This window comes from Notechis scutatus, chromosome 3 (assembly GCF_049901735.1).
Source record: "Notechis scutatus isolate UNSWTSFEM ecotype Mainland chromosome 3, rNotScu1.2, whole genome shotgun sequence".
NCBI lineage: Eukaryota > Metazoa > Chordata > Lepidosauria > Squamata > Elapidae > Notechis > Notechis scutatus.
Window position 1 is genome coordinate 185,611,994 of NC_142011.1, and position 15,811 is coordinate 185,627,804.

Consider the following 15,811-nt stretch of genomic DNA (forward strand, 5'->3'; position numbering starts at 1 on the left):
AGAGTCTTCTGGCTGTTATAATGAAATATTTGCAAAGATAGGATTTTATTTGGCTGCTGTTCGTTGCTGCTTCAGTTGCAGAAAAGTGAATGCTTTCTTTTTCACGTTGTGGCAGACTCTCAACTGGAATTACACATTGTTCCAAGTTGTTATACTTGACTATTGGATCCAGATTACGTTCCATCAAGATGGAGGTGTCACAGTGGTGAAGGTCCAGTTTGCCAGTATTTTCAGAACATGCTCACCTTGCATTTAAGATACAATATACCATATACTTCTGAGATACTGAATTCATTTTAAATTGTTCACAGAATCTATCGCAAAATAAGCAAAGCAGATATTGATTCTCAGGCCAGAGATGACCAATGCATATAACAACTGCTTTACTTCAAAGCCACCAGTTTTTTCAACTTGGCACTAATAATGGGCAATTAACTACTGTGTATAGCTTTGTTCTTATCTGCTATACAGATTCTAATTAGGCTGAAACACATCTGAGAGTTTTTAGCGAAGTGATAAAATGTCAGGAGATCTGAGATTTACTGTCACTTCCAAGGAAAACAATAACTTAAATTTTATTTAATTAATTCTTAAAATATATGTTACAAGCAGAATCTCATAGGAAAATAAAATCTAATCAGGAGACATAATTTGATAATTTATAATATTGCAATTTCCAAATGTTTCTGAATGAATTTACTAAAGAATTAACAGAAATCACATACAATTGTATGAAAACTGAACAAGGAGAGATTTAACCTGGAAATAAGGAGAAACTTTCTGACAGTGAGAACAATCAACCAATGGAACACCTTGCCCTCAGAAATTGTGGGAGCACCATCACTTGAGACTTTCAAGAAGAGATTGGACTATCATTTGACAGAAATGGTGTAGGGTCTCCCGCTTGGGTGGGGGATTGGACTAGATAACCTACAAGGTCCCTTCCAACTCTGATTATTTATTTATTTTATTTTATTTATTTATTTATTTATTTGATTTGCCAATTGTTTACAAGATAATAAGTATAAGTGTATACATAGTTGTGAATACATGAAATGGGTATATATAAGAAAAATAAAAGAAGAATAAGAGAAACAATAGGACAGGGACGGTAGGCACGTTGGTGCGCTTATGCACGCCCCCTACAGACCTCTTAGGAAAGGGGTGAGGTCAATAGTAGACAGTCTAAGGTTAATCTGTATACCTTTTCGTTTCATTGTTATACCTTCTGGGTACGCAGCTTTCCTCCATTTTTTGTTTGTAAATTTAGCATTATGCAACATATTGAAATGTAGTATAATTTTCTTCTTTCGAAAATTACACTTTATGTTGGTGTAAAGAGATATTGTTAACTGGCTGCCTATGCCTTTCTTTTACTAAGATTTGGGGAAAAAATAATTATTTTTATGAGATACTATTCATACATATGAACAAAAATACTCCAATTAGAGCAACATGACTCCTTAAACTGAAAGGATAATTAATATCCTATCATGGCTGGAGTAATTATTAAAAACATTTTATTTGAAATGTTTTGAACTGATGTTTAGGGTGCTCAGCAACAGCATATATTCAAAAAGAAGGGTATAGATTGTAGCCCTTATCTCTTTATCTTCTCTAAATGCTATTGAATTCAAGGGGTTAAGCTATAAAGTCACTTATCTCAACACATGACAAGGAAGAATTTGCCAGAATTCCCTAGCTACCAGCATTGCTTTCATCACCTTCTCTGTTGGGCTACTGTGATGTGAAAGAATGGGGAAAATGCACTTGAAGCCATCTAAGAAGTAAACTATCAACTTGACATTTTTCAGCAATTGAAAACTTTTTCACATTGCAATTCTTTCTGACAGAGAAACTGTAGAATTCCTCTGATTTAAGACCCATCTGGTTATTGTTCAAACGTTTAGAACTATTATTTCCAGTTTAAAAAAAATCCAACTCATATGCTATTTTTCTTCGCCAAACTACAAATATTTCCCTCCACATTTTAGATTCTATCTTTAAAGTATATTTTAACAGTATTTTAAGTACTTTTTTAAAAAAAATTACCAATTTATCTTGATAGTGGACATGCTGTGTTTTTTCATTTTATTTTAATTAGCCATTGTGAAACTAAATTCTCTTTTGTTTTACTCCTTTGAATACTGTTTAATTATGGTTATCATGCCAGATATCTTAAAGGTTATTTTACCAATACAGTTTCATTTAACATAAGCCATATGGAATCAATAGTACTGTTTCCTAAAGTAAATGCTTGGAAAATCTTACATTCATATGTTAAGAGTGCACATCCTTTCCTCATTAGTTGGAAAGTACAGGGATTTTGGCACAGGTTCTGTGTGGAAGCATTGTGCAGCTTTTATATGGATTTTGTTTTTAGCCTTTGATGACACTGTTTAGAATAGGAAGTATCTAATAAGTAAAGCATTTTGTCTAATGTGCTGCCAGTGTGTTTCATATATGCCTGGAGGTCTGAAACATTATCTTCTCCACTGCAGTAATATGCATTTAATTCTCTGAAAGCAGAAGGTTGAACTTTTAAAAGAGACTCAAAGTACATTTTCAGCTAAAATAATTTGAAACACATGTGATAGCGGACCTGAGTAATGTACAGTTGGTTTTTATGGTTTAATCATGATCATGTTAATGCACACCAGTAGCTAATTAAAGAAAACTTTTATTGTTCATTTTAAATGGGTTATGTAAAGAGTGAGTGAACTGATATAAATGCAGTTCAATGATAAATGTTACCATTACATTTGCTATCAGGAAGCCGATATTGGTGTTTTTGACATCTTTAAAGTATTGGGCCATTTCTTTTGTAACAAAGCAAGAGATGTTTTAAAAAGTTTTTACATTTGGAATTGTTCACGAATGTAAAAGGATATTCACTTGATTCCTGGATTTATTATTAAGCTGGCTTTTTAAAATTAATAGCTTCAAATCCTGAGTAATGTGCATGGTTGCACATCTTCCAAGGAATATTGATGGCAGGTCACAAGGGCTCTATGTTTTTCAAAAGACTCCATGATCTACTGAAGATACTCGAGAAAAATTGTTAGTGTTTTAGCCATTGAACATTTTCCTGTTAGGAACCCATTGAAATTTGATTGTCTTGGAAATTTTTAGTCTAGATAAATAATTCTACCAAGTTGTTTTTTCAGTTGCATCTCATATCTTAATGTTTTCATTGGGAATTTAATATTTGAGTTTATAAATTCTGTTTTTTGTGAATCAACCTGACTTCCTGAATTAGCTGCTAATCAAATTGCTATACCATTTAAATGGTATTTTAAAAATCTTCTTAAAAATGTATAAATAGAAGATATCCATTGGAGCCAAAAACAATTATCTCTTTATCAAGTGATATTTTACAGACCATAACCAATTTTTAACAAAGTGTTCATACTAAAATTAATCCAACATATATTAAAAAGACTTTACTTCAAATACTTCAGTGTTCATATTTAAACATCACACATTTGTGCCTACTTCTAATGTGTATTAGTTCCAGTAGCTATAAAATTCAAATTGAAGAATATTAATTTTAAAAAATCACTAAAATCATTTTTGAAATGTGTCTTTGTTCTAGATATGCTTCAGTAAATGCATTCTTCTCTGGAAATATCATTTGCTTCCTTTGATTCCTTGAAAGCAACAATGGAGAAGAATTCTGGTGGGGTGATGACTTAGTTTTTATTTTTGGTGCCTTTTATGTCTGTCTTTCCAAAGTTGATGCCCTGCAGATATGTAGGGATTACAGTTCCTAGAATTTTCACATTCAGCAATCTGGAAAAGTGCTGGAGAGTTGCTATGCACAAACATTACTCTGTTTTTAAAATCTTGCGAGACATTGCCTAGCTAATCTGTCTCCAGTCTTCCCTTTTAGGGGAAGGTTGTTAAGAAGGTGGTTGCACAGCAGCTCCAGAGGTTTCTGGATAAAATGGATTATCTCAACCCCTACCAGTCAGGATTCAGGCCTGGATTTGGAATAGCATTGGTCGCATTTTGGATGATATCTGGCAGGAGTGGGATGGGGATAGTGCATCCATCCTTGCTCTACTTGACCTCTCAGTGGCTTTCAATACCATTGACCATGGGATTCTCCTGGGGTGGCTTTGGGGGAGGGGAGTGGGAGGCCTTGTGCTGTCCTGATTCAATTCCTTCCTCTGCGGCCGCTCTCAGTCAGTGTTGATAGGAGGGGAGAGATCCAGCCCTCGCTCACTGCTTTACGGGGTTCTGCAGGGCTTGGTACTCTCTCTGCTCCTGTTCAGCATTTATATGAAGCAGCTGGGTGAGATCATCTGTCACCATGAACTGAAGTATCACCAATATGCTGATGATACTCAGCTGTATGTCTCGGCCCGTGGTGAGTGAAGTGTTGCTGTGTCCTCCCTCTCACAGTGCTTGGAGGCTGTTTGGGGCTCGATGGGGAGCAATGGGTTGAAACTAAACCCTTGCAAAACCAAGTGGCTTTGGGTTTGGGGTTCGTTGGCTCAGGGAGAATTGCTACCTTTGGTCTTGGATGGGATGGTATTATCCCAAACAGACCCTGTGTGTAATCTAGGGGTTTTCCTGGACTCACAACTCCTGCTCAAAGAGCAGGTGGCGGTCGTGGCCAGGAGGGCCTTTGCACAACTGCGGGTTTTGTACCAGTTATGCCCTTTCCTGGACCAACTGTCCCTACTCACAGTCACTCATGCCCTAGTCTAATCCCGTCTTGATTATTGCAACGCGCTGTACATGGGCCTGCCCTTGGAAGAACATTCAGAAGCTCCAGTTGGTGCAAAATGCAGTGGCCCGCATGGTTTTGTGCAGACCCTGATGTGCACGTGTTTCTGCGGGAGTTGCATTGGTTGCTGATTTGCTTCTGGGTGCAATTCAAGGTGCAGATTGTCACCTTTAAAGCCCTTCATGGCTTGGGACCAGGTTATTTGAGGGAATATCTCTTGCTGGTCCCATCTACCCACCCATTAGAGCGAGGAGGCAGGAAATGGTCCCATCCCTAAGGGAGATATACCTGGTGGGACCCAGAAGAAGGGCCTTCTCTGTGGTGGCTCCCTCTCTCTGGAATATCATCCCCCCAGAGATTAGAATGGCCCCCACTCTAATACTCTTCCGGAAGGCACTGAAGACCTGGTTCTGCCAGCAGGCCTGGGGAACCCAGAACGGGATGGAGCGCATCAAATGGCTCGTATGATCTGCTGTCATCGGGCGGGGGATGGGAGTTGGGGTGTGTGTGTGATTTTTTATTTATTTATTTTTCCAGATTTTGTTCTATTGTACTTTATTAATTTATTTGATTCTTTTTGTTAGTTTTTATTGGCTTTTATTTTAAATATGGTTTTACATTCTGTAAGCAACCTCGAGTCACCATGGGTAAATAGGTGGCAATATAAATTCAATAAATAAATAAATAATCTGCTTCTATAATAACAGTCTATGGTTTTCATCTTTCATTGGGTTGATCCAGAGTTCTCTGAGTTTTTTAGTGTTGTGACTCATAATTAACACTTAAGAGAGTTAAAATAAACAATACAGCATATTTTGTTTTCCTGGGTAGTTATTCATAAGATTTAAAGGAGCTGTGATGACACAATGGCTACAATGCAGTATTGCAGGCTTGCTCTGCCCATGCAGCCAGGAGTTCAATCCCGACTAGTTCAGGGTTGACTCAGCCTTACATCCTTCCGATGGTAAAATGAGGACACAGATTGCTGGGGATAATATGCTACTAGTATTGCTTGATATATTTCTGTCTATTTTTTTAAAAATCAGCTAAGTTTGTGAAAATTAAGCAATGTTACATATAATTTGATTTACAGAGACCAACATTTATTTAATTATTTTATTTATTTGGAGCAAAAGCTTCATAGACATTTCAGTTCGTAGGTCCTATTTAATCTTTGTCTCAGTCAAACCATATACTTAATAAGAAGCTGATCTATCACTGTAGATTGCCAAACTTGATATATTAGATAATGCCACAGGACATTGGCTGTTGTTTTGATGCTTACGTTTGATGTTATGTAATGAGGAACTGAATAAGAGATGTTTTTAAACTACTTCTTTACTTAATTTGAGGGTAGGCCATTAAAAAGTATTGTGTGAACACCTTTTTGTTTGAAAGGGGGGGGGTCGGAGAAATCTATTTTTTTAATTGTTTAAATGAAGAAAGAATTATGATAAGAGCTCCCAAATGCATGTTTTAAAGCTTTAGAGCTTTCAGTTCATAGTTCAAGATCTAGAATGCTAACTTCAGAAATGCTTTTCTTCAGAACCATTCCCTTTAGCACTTAAGCTGACAGACTGTAGCAGGCGGAACAATTAGTTCTAACTTTTTTTCTTAAAGCATTGGTCTACAAGGATGAATTGGGCCATGATCTCAGGTGGCAGATTCTCATATGATATAATATTCTAGAGAAGAAGATCCTGATAAAGTCTTGGAACATTAGGGATAATTGAGAAGTACAGGGAATCTGTATTGAACTACTTCTAAGGATAATATGTCTTTATAGAGACAGAGTTATGTACTGTTGAATAAAAGCAAAATTGCCTTAGCTCTAAAGTTCAGCTGCTACTGAAATAGAAGCCTTATTGATCATCACATCTAATAATCACATTTGAAGCCTCTGTTTGTAAGATGAAAGTTCTCAAATGTGTTGCTTTTAACAAAAGACCATTATTTAAATCACTTGGTTGTTCTGTTTGGATATCATTTATGTTCGTAGTCAGAGCTTCTTTTCGTGAATGCCTTCTTTTTGAATAGTTAACTGTAAGCTTTTTTGGCTGCAAAGGCTGGCCTAATTGAAACAAAGAATGAGAACATAAGTTGCATTTTCTATTTTATTAGAATAAAAATTATCACAGAATAATACAGTATAATCACTCAAAATATATAACAATCAAGCAAGGTTTGGTTGCTGCTGATTTCTTGCAAAACTTTAAATCAGAATTGTATCAAATGCCATCTTCAGATTGATGAAGACAGAATGGTGGGCATATTGAGTATATTTTTGTGAAAATGTGATGCAGGATTATGCATTGATGTAAGGTTGAATATTTGAGTCTCAACTGTCTTGTTCAACGGCTAGCATCTTTTTTAGATTACTCAGTGAAGAAGCTTGATTAGTTTATAGTACAGTATATAATTGCCTATACTTTTAGAATTAAATTTGATGTAATTAAATTGGATGTTAGTGGGGATTGCTATAGAGCAGGGATGTCAAACTCATGTCGTCATGGCGGTGATTTTTTTCTTCTTCACTAAACCGGACGTGGGCATGGCCAGCGTGTGACGCATCCGGCCCACAGGCCGGGAGTTTGACAGCCCTGCTATAGAGCAACCCATCATCCAGCATTTAATTTTTAAAAATTAGATTTTCAGCAAATATTAAGTTATCCTTAGATGTTAAGGAACATAAAATTGTTTTCAAATGTTAAAGTAGCACAGTGGCTAGCAAAGTAATATTTCTTTATCGTTTGCCTACATGCATCTGACCTGAAAAATATGATATTAATTGTTTTCATTGGACAGATCCTTTTTTTGTAGCTCTGCTGGCTACTTTATCTGCAATGTTCTACCTCACAAAGATACATTTGCATATGATCCAGTTAGAGGACCTTGAGTTTCTAGCAAAAGATTCTATTCAACAAACACAAAATCTATAAGATCAAATTTATTTTAAGGGTATTATAGTGTTTTATCTAATGCAATATTGAAACAGAAAACAATTATGAGGTTGATATTCCCCTCTAATAAATCATGCCAGCTTTGGTTTATGAAATTGATATTGTGCCCTTTTTCAATATCGTAAGAAAACACAATAGCAAGATTTTAATTTTATTTAAATCTAAATGCTTAAAACAGTTTAATTTCTTTAGTTACTTGATTCTCAATTACTGTATCTTGGAAATTAGCTGACATTGTATCTTTATAGCATCTGAATAAAAATGGTTTGAGCTTAGAAATATTTTCTTCATGCTACATCTTTCTCCCAACATGTCATTATGAGTCATCATTTTCTCTGGACTAGACACCTGATGAGTTTTCAGAAATGATTTTCGGTTTTAAAAGTTCACGTAGCAAACTTTTCTTTTTTACATAAATTTATCTGGCTTGATTTTTTTGTTTATATAGCAATTGTTTAATGTTTAATAGGAATGGAAATCTTTGGGAGTAGCAATTTTATGACACAGTGTTTTCCTTTCCAGGTTTTCAAACAGGAACAGAAGAAGATGGATACATCTGATGGAGGTACAGCTGAAACATCTTCACGTTATAGTGGAGCCCAGGACAGTGGCATTGGCAGTGACAGTGTTAAAATTAGAATAGTCCAAATAGAACAACATAGCGGCACCAGCCAACATCGCATTGCCCAACCTTCCCGACAGTCTTCTATAGTGAAGAACCTGAACTTTATTCCATTTGACATTTTTATTACTGCCAGCCGATTCTCCTTCATGACTTATTCATGTACTACTTTACTTAAATCAAAATCACAGGAAGATCAAAAAGAGGGTGAAAAAACCATCAAAAGTTCATTAAACCTTCCAGAGGCAGTTGATGATTGCAAGAAATCTGACAAAGCAGGTTTTTCATCAGTAACAGCAGATGATCTTCTAAACTGCAACCGTTCATTGCCCTCTGGGAAAAAACCAGGCCTTATATCTCTGGAAAGTCTCCATGCTTCTACAAGATCATCTGCTAGACAAGCCTTGGGAGTAACTATTGTCCGGCAACCTGGTCGCAGAGGAACTGGAGACTTGCAGTTAGAGCCATTTTTACACCTTGTTGTATCTCAACCATCTTTTATCTTAAGCTGTCATCATAGAAAACAAAGAGTGGAAATATCAGTGTTTGATGCTGTCCTCAAAGGTGTCGCATCAGATTACAAGTGTACAGGTAAGATCATTTTCTATCCTTAAGGTCATAGATTCACTACCTAATTTTTTTATTCAGGTGTGAACAAAAAAAAGTTTATTTATTCTAGATAAATGTGAGGTTATATATTCAATAGCTTGAACTGATTTTATTGGCTGCATAATTTGATTCACTAACATTACAAAAACACCAAAAAAGCAACAGAATACAGTTGTTCTACAGTTTTTTAAAATGTTCTAACATTTTCATGTTGGTTTCCTGTTCCCTCTATAATATCTGACAGTCTTGATAATCTCTACACTATTTTTCCCACTTCAGTCTTGACTGCTGGACAAGTCCCTGCAGAATTAGAACTTATGGTCTCCCAGTTTCTGGCCTGGTGGTTTAACCACTACATCAACTGGCACTGTTAAAGGAACTAAACTGAAACATGTTGTTGGCAAATTGGCTGCAATATCTCATCTTTAACCTATCTTGCTAAGTTTTCTCTGTGAGAGATCTTTTTTTTCCTCAGTCATAAGATTTGCTTCAGTGAATTATTCCTGTCATTCTGAAAAGTGTTCTGTAGTATATGTAAATCAATCAGAATATGTCAGAATTCCCAAACAGATTGGTTGGTTTTTTGGTGGTTTTTTTTTTTTTTTTTTGCAATATCATTTGTAGTCTGAGACAAAAGTTCCTTACCTTCACAGGACAGTTTTAATTAAGCAGTATTAATTTTCATTTCTGCTTAAATTTTCCTATGAGTTTCTTATATACTTACAAGTACACAATAAAATAGCTTTTAAAAATAAAAATAGCTATAAATGATTTAGTATGCACAAATTCATAGGTTCTGTGACTGGCATATCAAAAGAGTTACTTCTCTTCTGAAATGATGGACAGCCACAGGAATAAGTTAGAGATGCCCATCTGATGTTGATTTCATGGAATGATAGATTTGGAAAGACTATGGAGGTCATTTAGTTTATCCCTCTGTTCAGTGTAGGTTCTACTAGAAACCCACTCGCATTGCAGGCCATGTCGTGACTCATCACAATGTTTTTTGCCTTTGTGTACCCTGGGTGGGCATGGCCTGCATGGGCCATATTTGGCCCATGGGCTGCCAGTTTAACAGGCCTGTACTAGAGCATATCTGACAAAGGACTATCCACCCTCTATTTGAAGACCTCTAGTGACTGAAAATTCACCACTGGCTGACAGTGAATATAATCCAGAAGTTCCTCCTGATAGCTAGCTATTTTCATTTCTTATGAAATGAAACTACAGTTTTTAGAAAGAATTCTAGTCCTGCATTGCTGGGCAGTTGAAAGTAAGTCTACTCTCTCTTCTGTATGACAATCTTTCAGATATTTAAACACAGCTGTCTCACATATCTCCTCTTAGTCATATTTTTATAGAATAAATAGAGGTAGTCCTCAACTTATGGCTACTATTGAGCCCAAAATTTTTGTTGCTAAGCAAGATATTTATTAAGTGAGTTTTGCCTCATTTTACAATCTTTCTTGACCCAGTTGTTAGGTGAAACACTGCAGTTGTTAAGTTAATCTGGCTTCCCTGTTGTCTTTGCTTGTCAGAAGGTGGCAAAAGGTGAACACATGACCCTTGGACACAGTGATTGTCATAAATATGAATCAATTGCCAAGCATCTGAATTTTGATCATGTGACTGTGGGGACGCCGCAAAGGTTGTAAGTGTGAAAAATGGTCATAAGCCATTTTTTTCAGTGCCATTGTAACTTTGAAAGGTTTCTAAATATATTGTTGTAAGTCGAGGTCTACCAGAATACTCAGATCCTTTCATCGTTCCTCATAAGGCTTGGCTTCTTGGTAACTATCCTTTGCACTTGTATTCATGATCTTCTTTTTGAACTGTGGTACCAGAAATCGAGGCAATGCTCAGAAATGGAGTCTGATGAAGGCAGAGTAGAATACAACAGCTGCTTCCTATGATCTGGATTCTGTGTTTCTATTAATACACTCCAAAGTAGCATTGTGCCTTTTGGGCATTGGCATTTGACTCCTGATTTCACATTTCATATGTTGTTGAGAAGGACAGCCAAGTGCATTCTGTATGTACTGCGGGTAGACCTAAATATACGACCACAATTTGGAACAGAATTTACATTGCTAAGCAAAGTGGCTAAGTGAAACACATCTGATTTTGCAATCTTTTTTTTGCTATGGTTGTTAAGCAAATCACTGCAGTTGATAAGTGAACTGCATGGTCATTATGTGAATTGGGCTTCCCCCATTGATTTTGCTTGTCAGAAACCAGCTGGTAAGGTCATAGAGATCATGTGACCCCAGGATCCTGCAACTATTGTAAATGCAAAGGCTAGTTGTAAGTCACTTTTTTCAGTGTTGTAGTAATTTCCAATGATTGCTAAACAAATGGTTGTAAGTTAACGACTGTCTGTACTACGAAACCCAATCTTTCCCACCTTATAGTTGTGCCTTATATTTTTTTCCTACACAAATACAGAACTTCACATTTCACGTTAGTTAAATTCTATCCTATTCATTTCAGCCCACCGCTTAAGTCTGCCTAGATCTTTTCGATCTATCTTTCATCTAAAAAATTAGCTTTATGTCATCTACAAACTTTTTAAGTGTCTCTTCAACTGTCTCACCCCAGTCATTGGTTAAAAAAATGTTGAACATCACAGGGCCCAGAACAGAGGCCTGTGGCACTTCACATTATGCTTTCCTCTAGGTTAGAAACATTAATTCTCTTTTGGTGTGGTCATTAAGCTGATTGTAATTTCATAAAATAGGAGCATCATCTGGTCCATATTTTTCCATTTTATGAAGAGCATCAGAAGGTACTCTGTTGAATAGTTTGCTCAAGACCAGAGGTGTGTCTGTGTTGTGGTTAGCTGGCAGCAGGTGCAGGTGGCTGAGGAGAGCAAGGACTCTAATGAGGGGCCAGGACCATCAGGGAGTGGACTGCTGCCTTCAGAGATTATGGGGGTTGGCAGCAGTGATGAGGAGGTTCCCAAGGAACCTGTGCCAAGTGCACGTGCACGAAGGATTACTCGGAGGAAAGAACAATTCCAGCAGCATAGATGACTCGGGAGTAAGACTGCAAGGTAATGGCCCCTCCCTCAAGAGAATAAAAGCCAGGTTTGGAAAAGCGTTCTTTGCAGGCAGCAAAGAAGCTCTGAAACTCAACTGGTGGACATCTTAGTTCGTGTTTGGAGAATTTTGTAAATTAGTTCTTATCTCTGGGTTTTTGGCAGCTTTGACAAACAACTTGGCAAGGCTCTTTCTTGTCAGAGCTAATTAGTGGAAAGCAGCCTTCAGAACAGAATTTGTTATTAAACCTTAAAAGGTGGGGCTGCTGCCTTTGTCTGTGTTTGTTCTTTGGGAACCAGGTTGCGTCAGAACAGTCTGTGGCATTCCTGATCTACTAACCAAGTCATTCTATGAAAGAAAGAGATACTGTAGAGTTAGCATGGCATGCTTTATTTATGATATACCTCTCCTAGATCCTATTAAATGTAAAATGTCTATCCACGGGCTCAGAAACCTGCTGCTTCAGTTCAAGATCCTTACCTAGTAAAGATGCCAGATTTACAGCATTGTTCTCGCTTATGTCCTTCTCCTTCCCCTTCTGAAGATGGGGATGACATTTGTTCTCATTCAGTGTTCAAGGATCTGACTAATCTTCAAAACGTATTGAGAATGGTTCTGTGGTCACATTTTCACATTCTTTCAGTACCCTGCAACATGTTTCATCTGGCCTTGGAGACTTGAATTCATTTAAATTAGCTAAATTCTGTTATGCTGAAATTTCCTTCCTTCCATTGTTGACAAAATTTTGTACAGTTCCATTTCTTTTCTAATGTAAGATTCAAAAATAATAGTTAAGAAGTTTAATGCTGCTCACATAATGAAGGTGCCAAACTGAACCCAGAATTTTTGCTATGTGGACAGTCACTTAACTATTTTCCCTCTCCTAGTGTTATGTGGGAGGGTTATTGTTTCATTTTTTGCCCCTAAAAGTATGCTCTTATCCAAACATGATCAAATCGTCTATTGATTGGTTATTTCTAATATTAGGAATCACTTAACAGAACCTGTGAAGTTCTCTCCTCCCTGGCAAGTGTGTCCAGAAGCAGCTATGAATTACTGATTGCTTGAAGCAGTCAATCCTTTAATTGCAAAAGACAGAAGCAAGGTTTAGTTTAAACATACTTCCTCAATAATGTCTCTAACTAACTAACTAACTAAAAAGAATCACTTTTTCTGGATGGACAATTTCCATCCATACCATCTCTCCCAGTGGGCTTTTTTTAAAATCATAAAAATAAAATGATACACAAAAATATGCTTAGCAGAAAGCATTTCCAATTTTTCAGAACATCATGTTCTTCTACATAGCTATTAATTTTAATTTTTCATAGATTGATTAGACTGGGACTTTTTTTTTTAATTCTGTGGCATTAATCTGCTTAACTCACATAAGATTGATTTTATACACCGAAATACTTACCTAAATTTTAAAAATTATATTGCCAAATTTAGTGGATTCATTTGTCAGACAATAAATTCCATTTCTTCTTTGCTGATAGGACTGACAATCCTTAAATTCCTTTGTCATTCATGTAAAACAATTCCTGCCAGGTTTTCTGAATCATATGATTATACTAAAGAATGCATTCCAAGAGAGACTTGATGTGCTAAAACTCATACTGTGTTACCATGTGCTGGCTATAATTATGAAGGGGTTGTGCTAAAGTTTGAAGCTTGAGTGCTTAAAAAGAGAACAGTCTGTTGAGATGAATAATGCAGGTTGGCAAAATCCTTAAATTATCCAAAGGGCATGGTTAGTTTTTTGCTTTTTTAACTTTTTTTGGTAAACACCCATTATTTAACAGAAGGGGAATAAGTGTCATGAAGTTGATATGACATAATTGAGCTTTACTTAGATTCTTTTATTGTTCAGCTGTAATCAACTTTAGAAAAACAAACAAACAAACAAACCCAAAGGAAGTGAGGAGCCAAAAACCCCTAAATGGTTTTATGCAGTACTGATTTCTTATATATGATGTCCTAGACGTGAAGAAAGGCATAGAGCTGAGAGGTACCAAATGTGAACTTTTAGTCACAATTGGGAATATTAAGAATTCAACAAAGAGGTCCCATTAAAGAGAACCCAGAAGAAAAGCTACCGAAGTCAACTTCAAAAGTATGGCTGTAAAAAGGGATTGAAGTGTCAGTGAAACTATAAACTGTATCAAATAACCCATAAGTAGAAGCACTCTATTGCATCTTGAACCATGTGGCTTTCTGATCTCTATAGTTTCTTTTATTTTGGGGCAAATCATTTTTAAAGACATCTGAAGAAAATATAAATGCATTACTAGAAGAAATAAAATTTAGATCATAGACCTTATTAGATGCACAATTACTAGATATATTTCAGATATACTAAGCTTATTTGTCCATTCCTGATGGCTTTTACATTTGGTGATGATAATATTTGGCAATCAGTTTTTTATTAATGTATAATTAATGTAATGCGGAATTTGTATGTGCCCTGAGATAGATACAGTATTATGTACAGAATAAAGTTTGGCTTATTTTAATACCGATAATTATTTAATCAACAATATATCATAAATGGTCTTCTTATCATTTGTAGATCCTGGAAAGACTCTCCCAGAGACACTTGACTACTGTAAGACCTGGTTACAGACAGTAGCAGGGGAAATAGATGCTAAGAGTGGCATTCCACCTCCTCTCATAACATTGAAGATTAAAGACTTTCTCAATGGCCCAGGTAAGAATGACCAACAATTGTCAAATAATATTGGAAATTTAACCTATTAATTATGTTTCTTGGAGCAACAGTCACGGATCATAAGTGTGGAGATTCTTTTTACCATTATTATCATTAAATTAAAATTATGTACAGTAACTCAACTTCCAAAGTTGAGTTAACAGCTGGTATTCGCTGAATGAAGACATCTTCCATTTATTTACAGGCTGTAGTTGCTTAACAATGGTAATTGGGGTGGGAATTTCCATTGTTAAAAAATGTGGTCATAAAGTACAACATCACATGATGCATCACTTACGGCAAGGCCAATCCTGGCAGTTCTCATTGCCATCTTTAATCAAAATTTCCAGATCCTTAAGCAAGAATCTGATGTGATTACAACTTGCGACTTCCTGCAGTTTCCCACAAGGAAAATCAGTGGGGAAGCTGTGTGGAAGTTGCAAGTCCTAGGTTCACAAGCAGGCCAGAGACTATGGAGTGAGGGCGTGAGTGCTATGGCAAGCATGTGTGGACTGGGGAGGGAATGCTGCAGAGCTGTATGACTACATAAAGCTGGAGAGGTATTTATGCAGTTGGGGATAAGGGTTGTGGCACTCATGTGTGCATGTGGATTATAAAGAGGTTGCTGTAATATCACATGACGGTTGTGGAGAGGTTGCTGCAGCACTGCATGCAGCATGCAGATAGGGTGCCGTGATGCTGTGTGAGTGCATATGGGCTGCAAAGAGGGTGTTGCAATGTGAATGTGACAGAGAATACGAGGTCCCTTGGGAGAAAAAATGGCAGGAGTGACTTACAACATTCCCTGCAAGCTTCCCCACTAACTTTGCTTATGGGAAGTCTGCAGAGAAGATTTGCTAATGGTGATAATATGACCATGAATTGCTGCAATCATAAGTGTGAGCAGTTGCCAAGTATCCAGATCATAACTGTATGACTGCAAGAGTGGTATACTAACCAGAACATCATAAGTATCATTCGTACAGCATTGTAACAACTTTGAACAATTGCTGAATGAGGGGTTGTTAACCAAGAACTATCTGAACTCCATCTGTATTCTGCCCAAATTCAGAAACTTTAGATAGCTCATATATTTTATAACATTCCTTCTTTCAGTTATGATACCTTGTTGTTTAT

At 36.6% G+C, this 15,811-nt stretch overlaps 1 protein-coding gene across 5 annotated transcripts in view; it reads left to right on the plus strand.

Moving 5' to 3' along the window:
• Window positions 1–15,811, plus strand: part of VPS13B (vacuolar protein sorting 13 homolog B) — a 319,343-nt gene that overhangs the window by 197,741 nt on the left and 105,791 nt on the right. For all 5 annotated transcript variants that reach the window (XM_026690439.2, XM_026690425.2, XM_087962041.1 and 2 more), the window contains exons 34-35: window positions 8,218–8,908; window positions 14,537–14,674. In XM_026690439.2, the coding sequence (XP_026546224.2) occupies window positions 8,218–8,908; window positions 14,537–14,674 (829 nt within the window). The remainder of the gene's footprint in view (window positions 1–8,217; window positions 8,909–14,536; window positions 14,675–15,811) is intronic.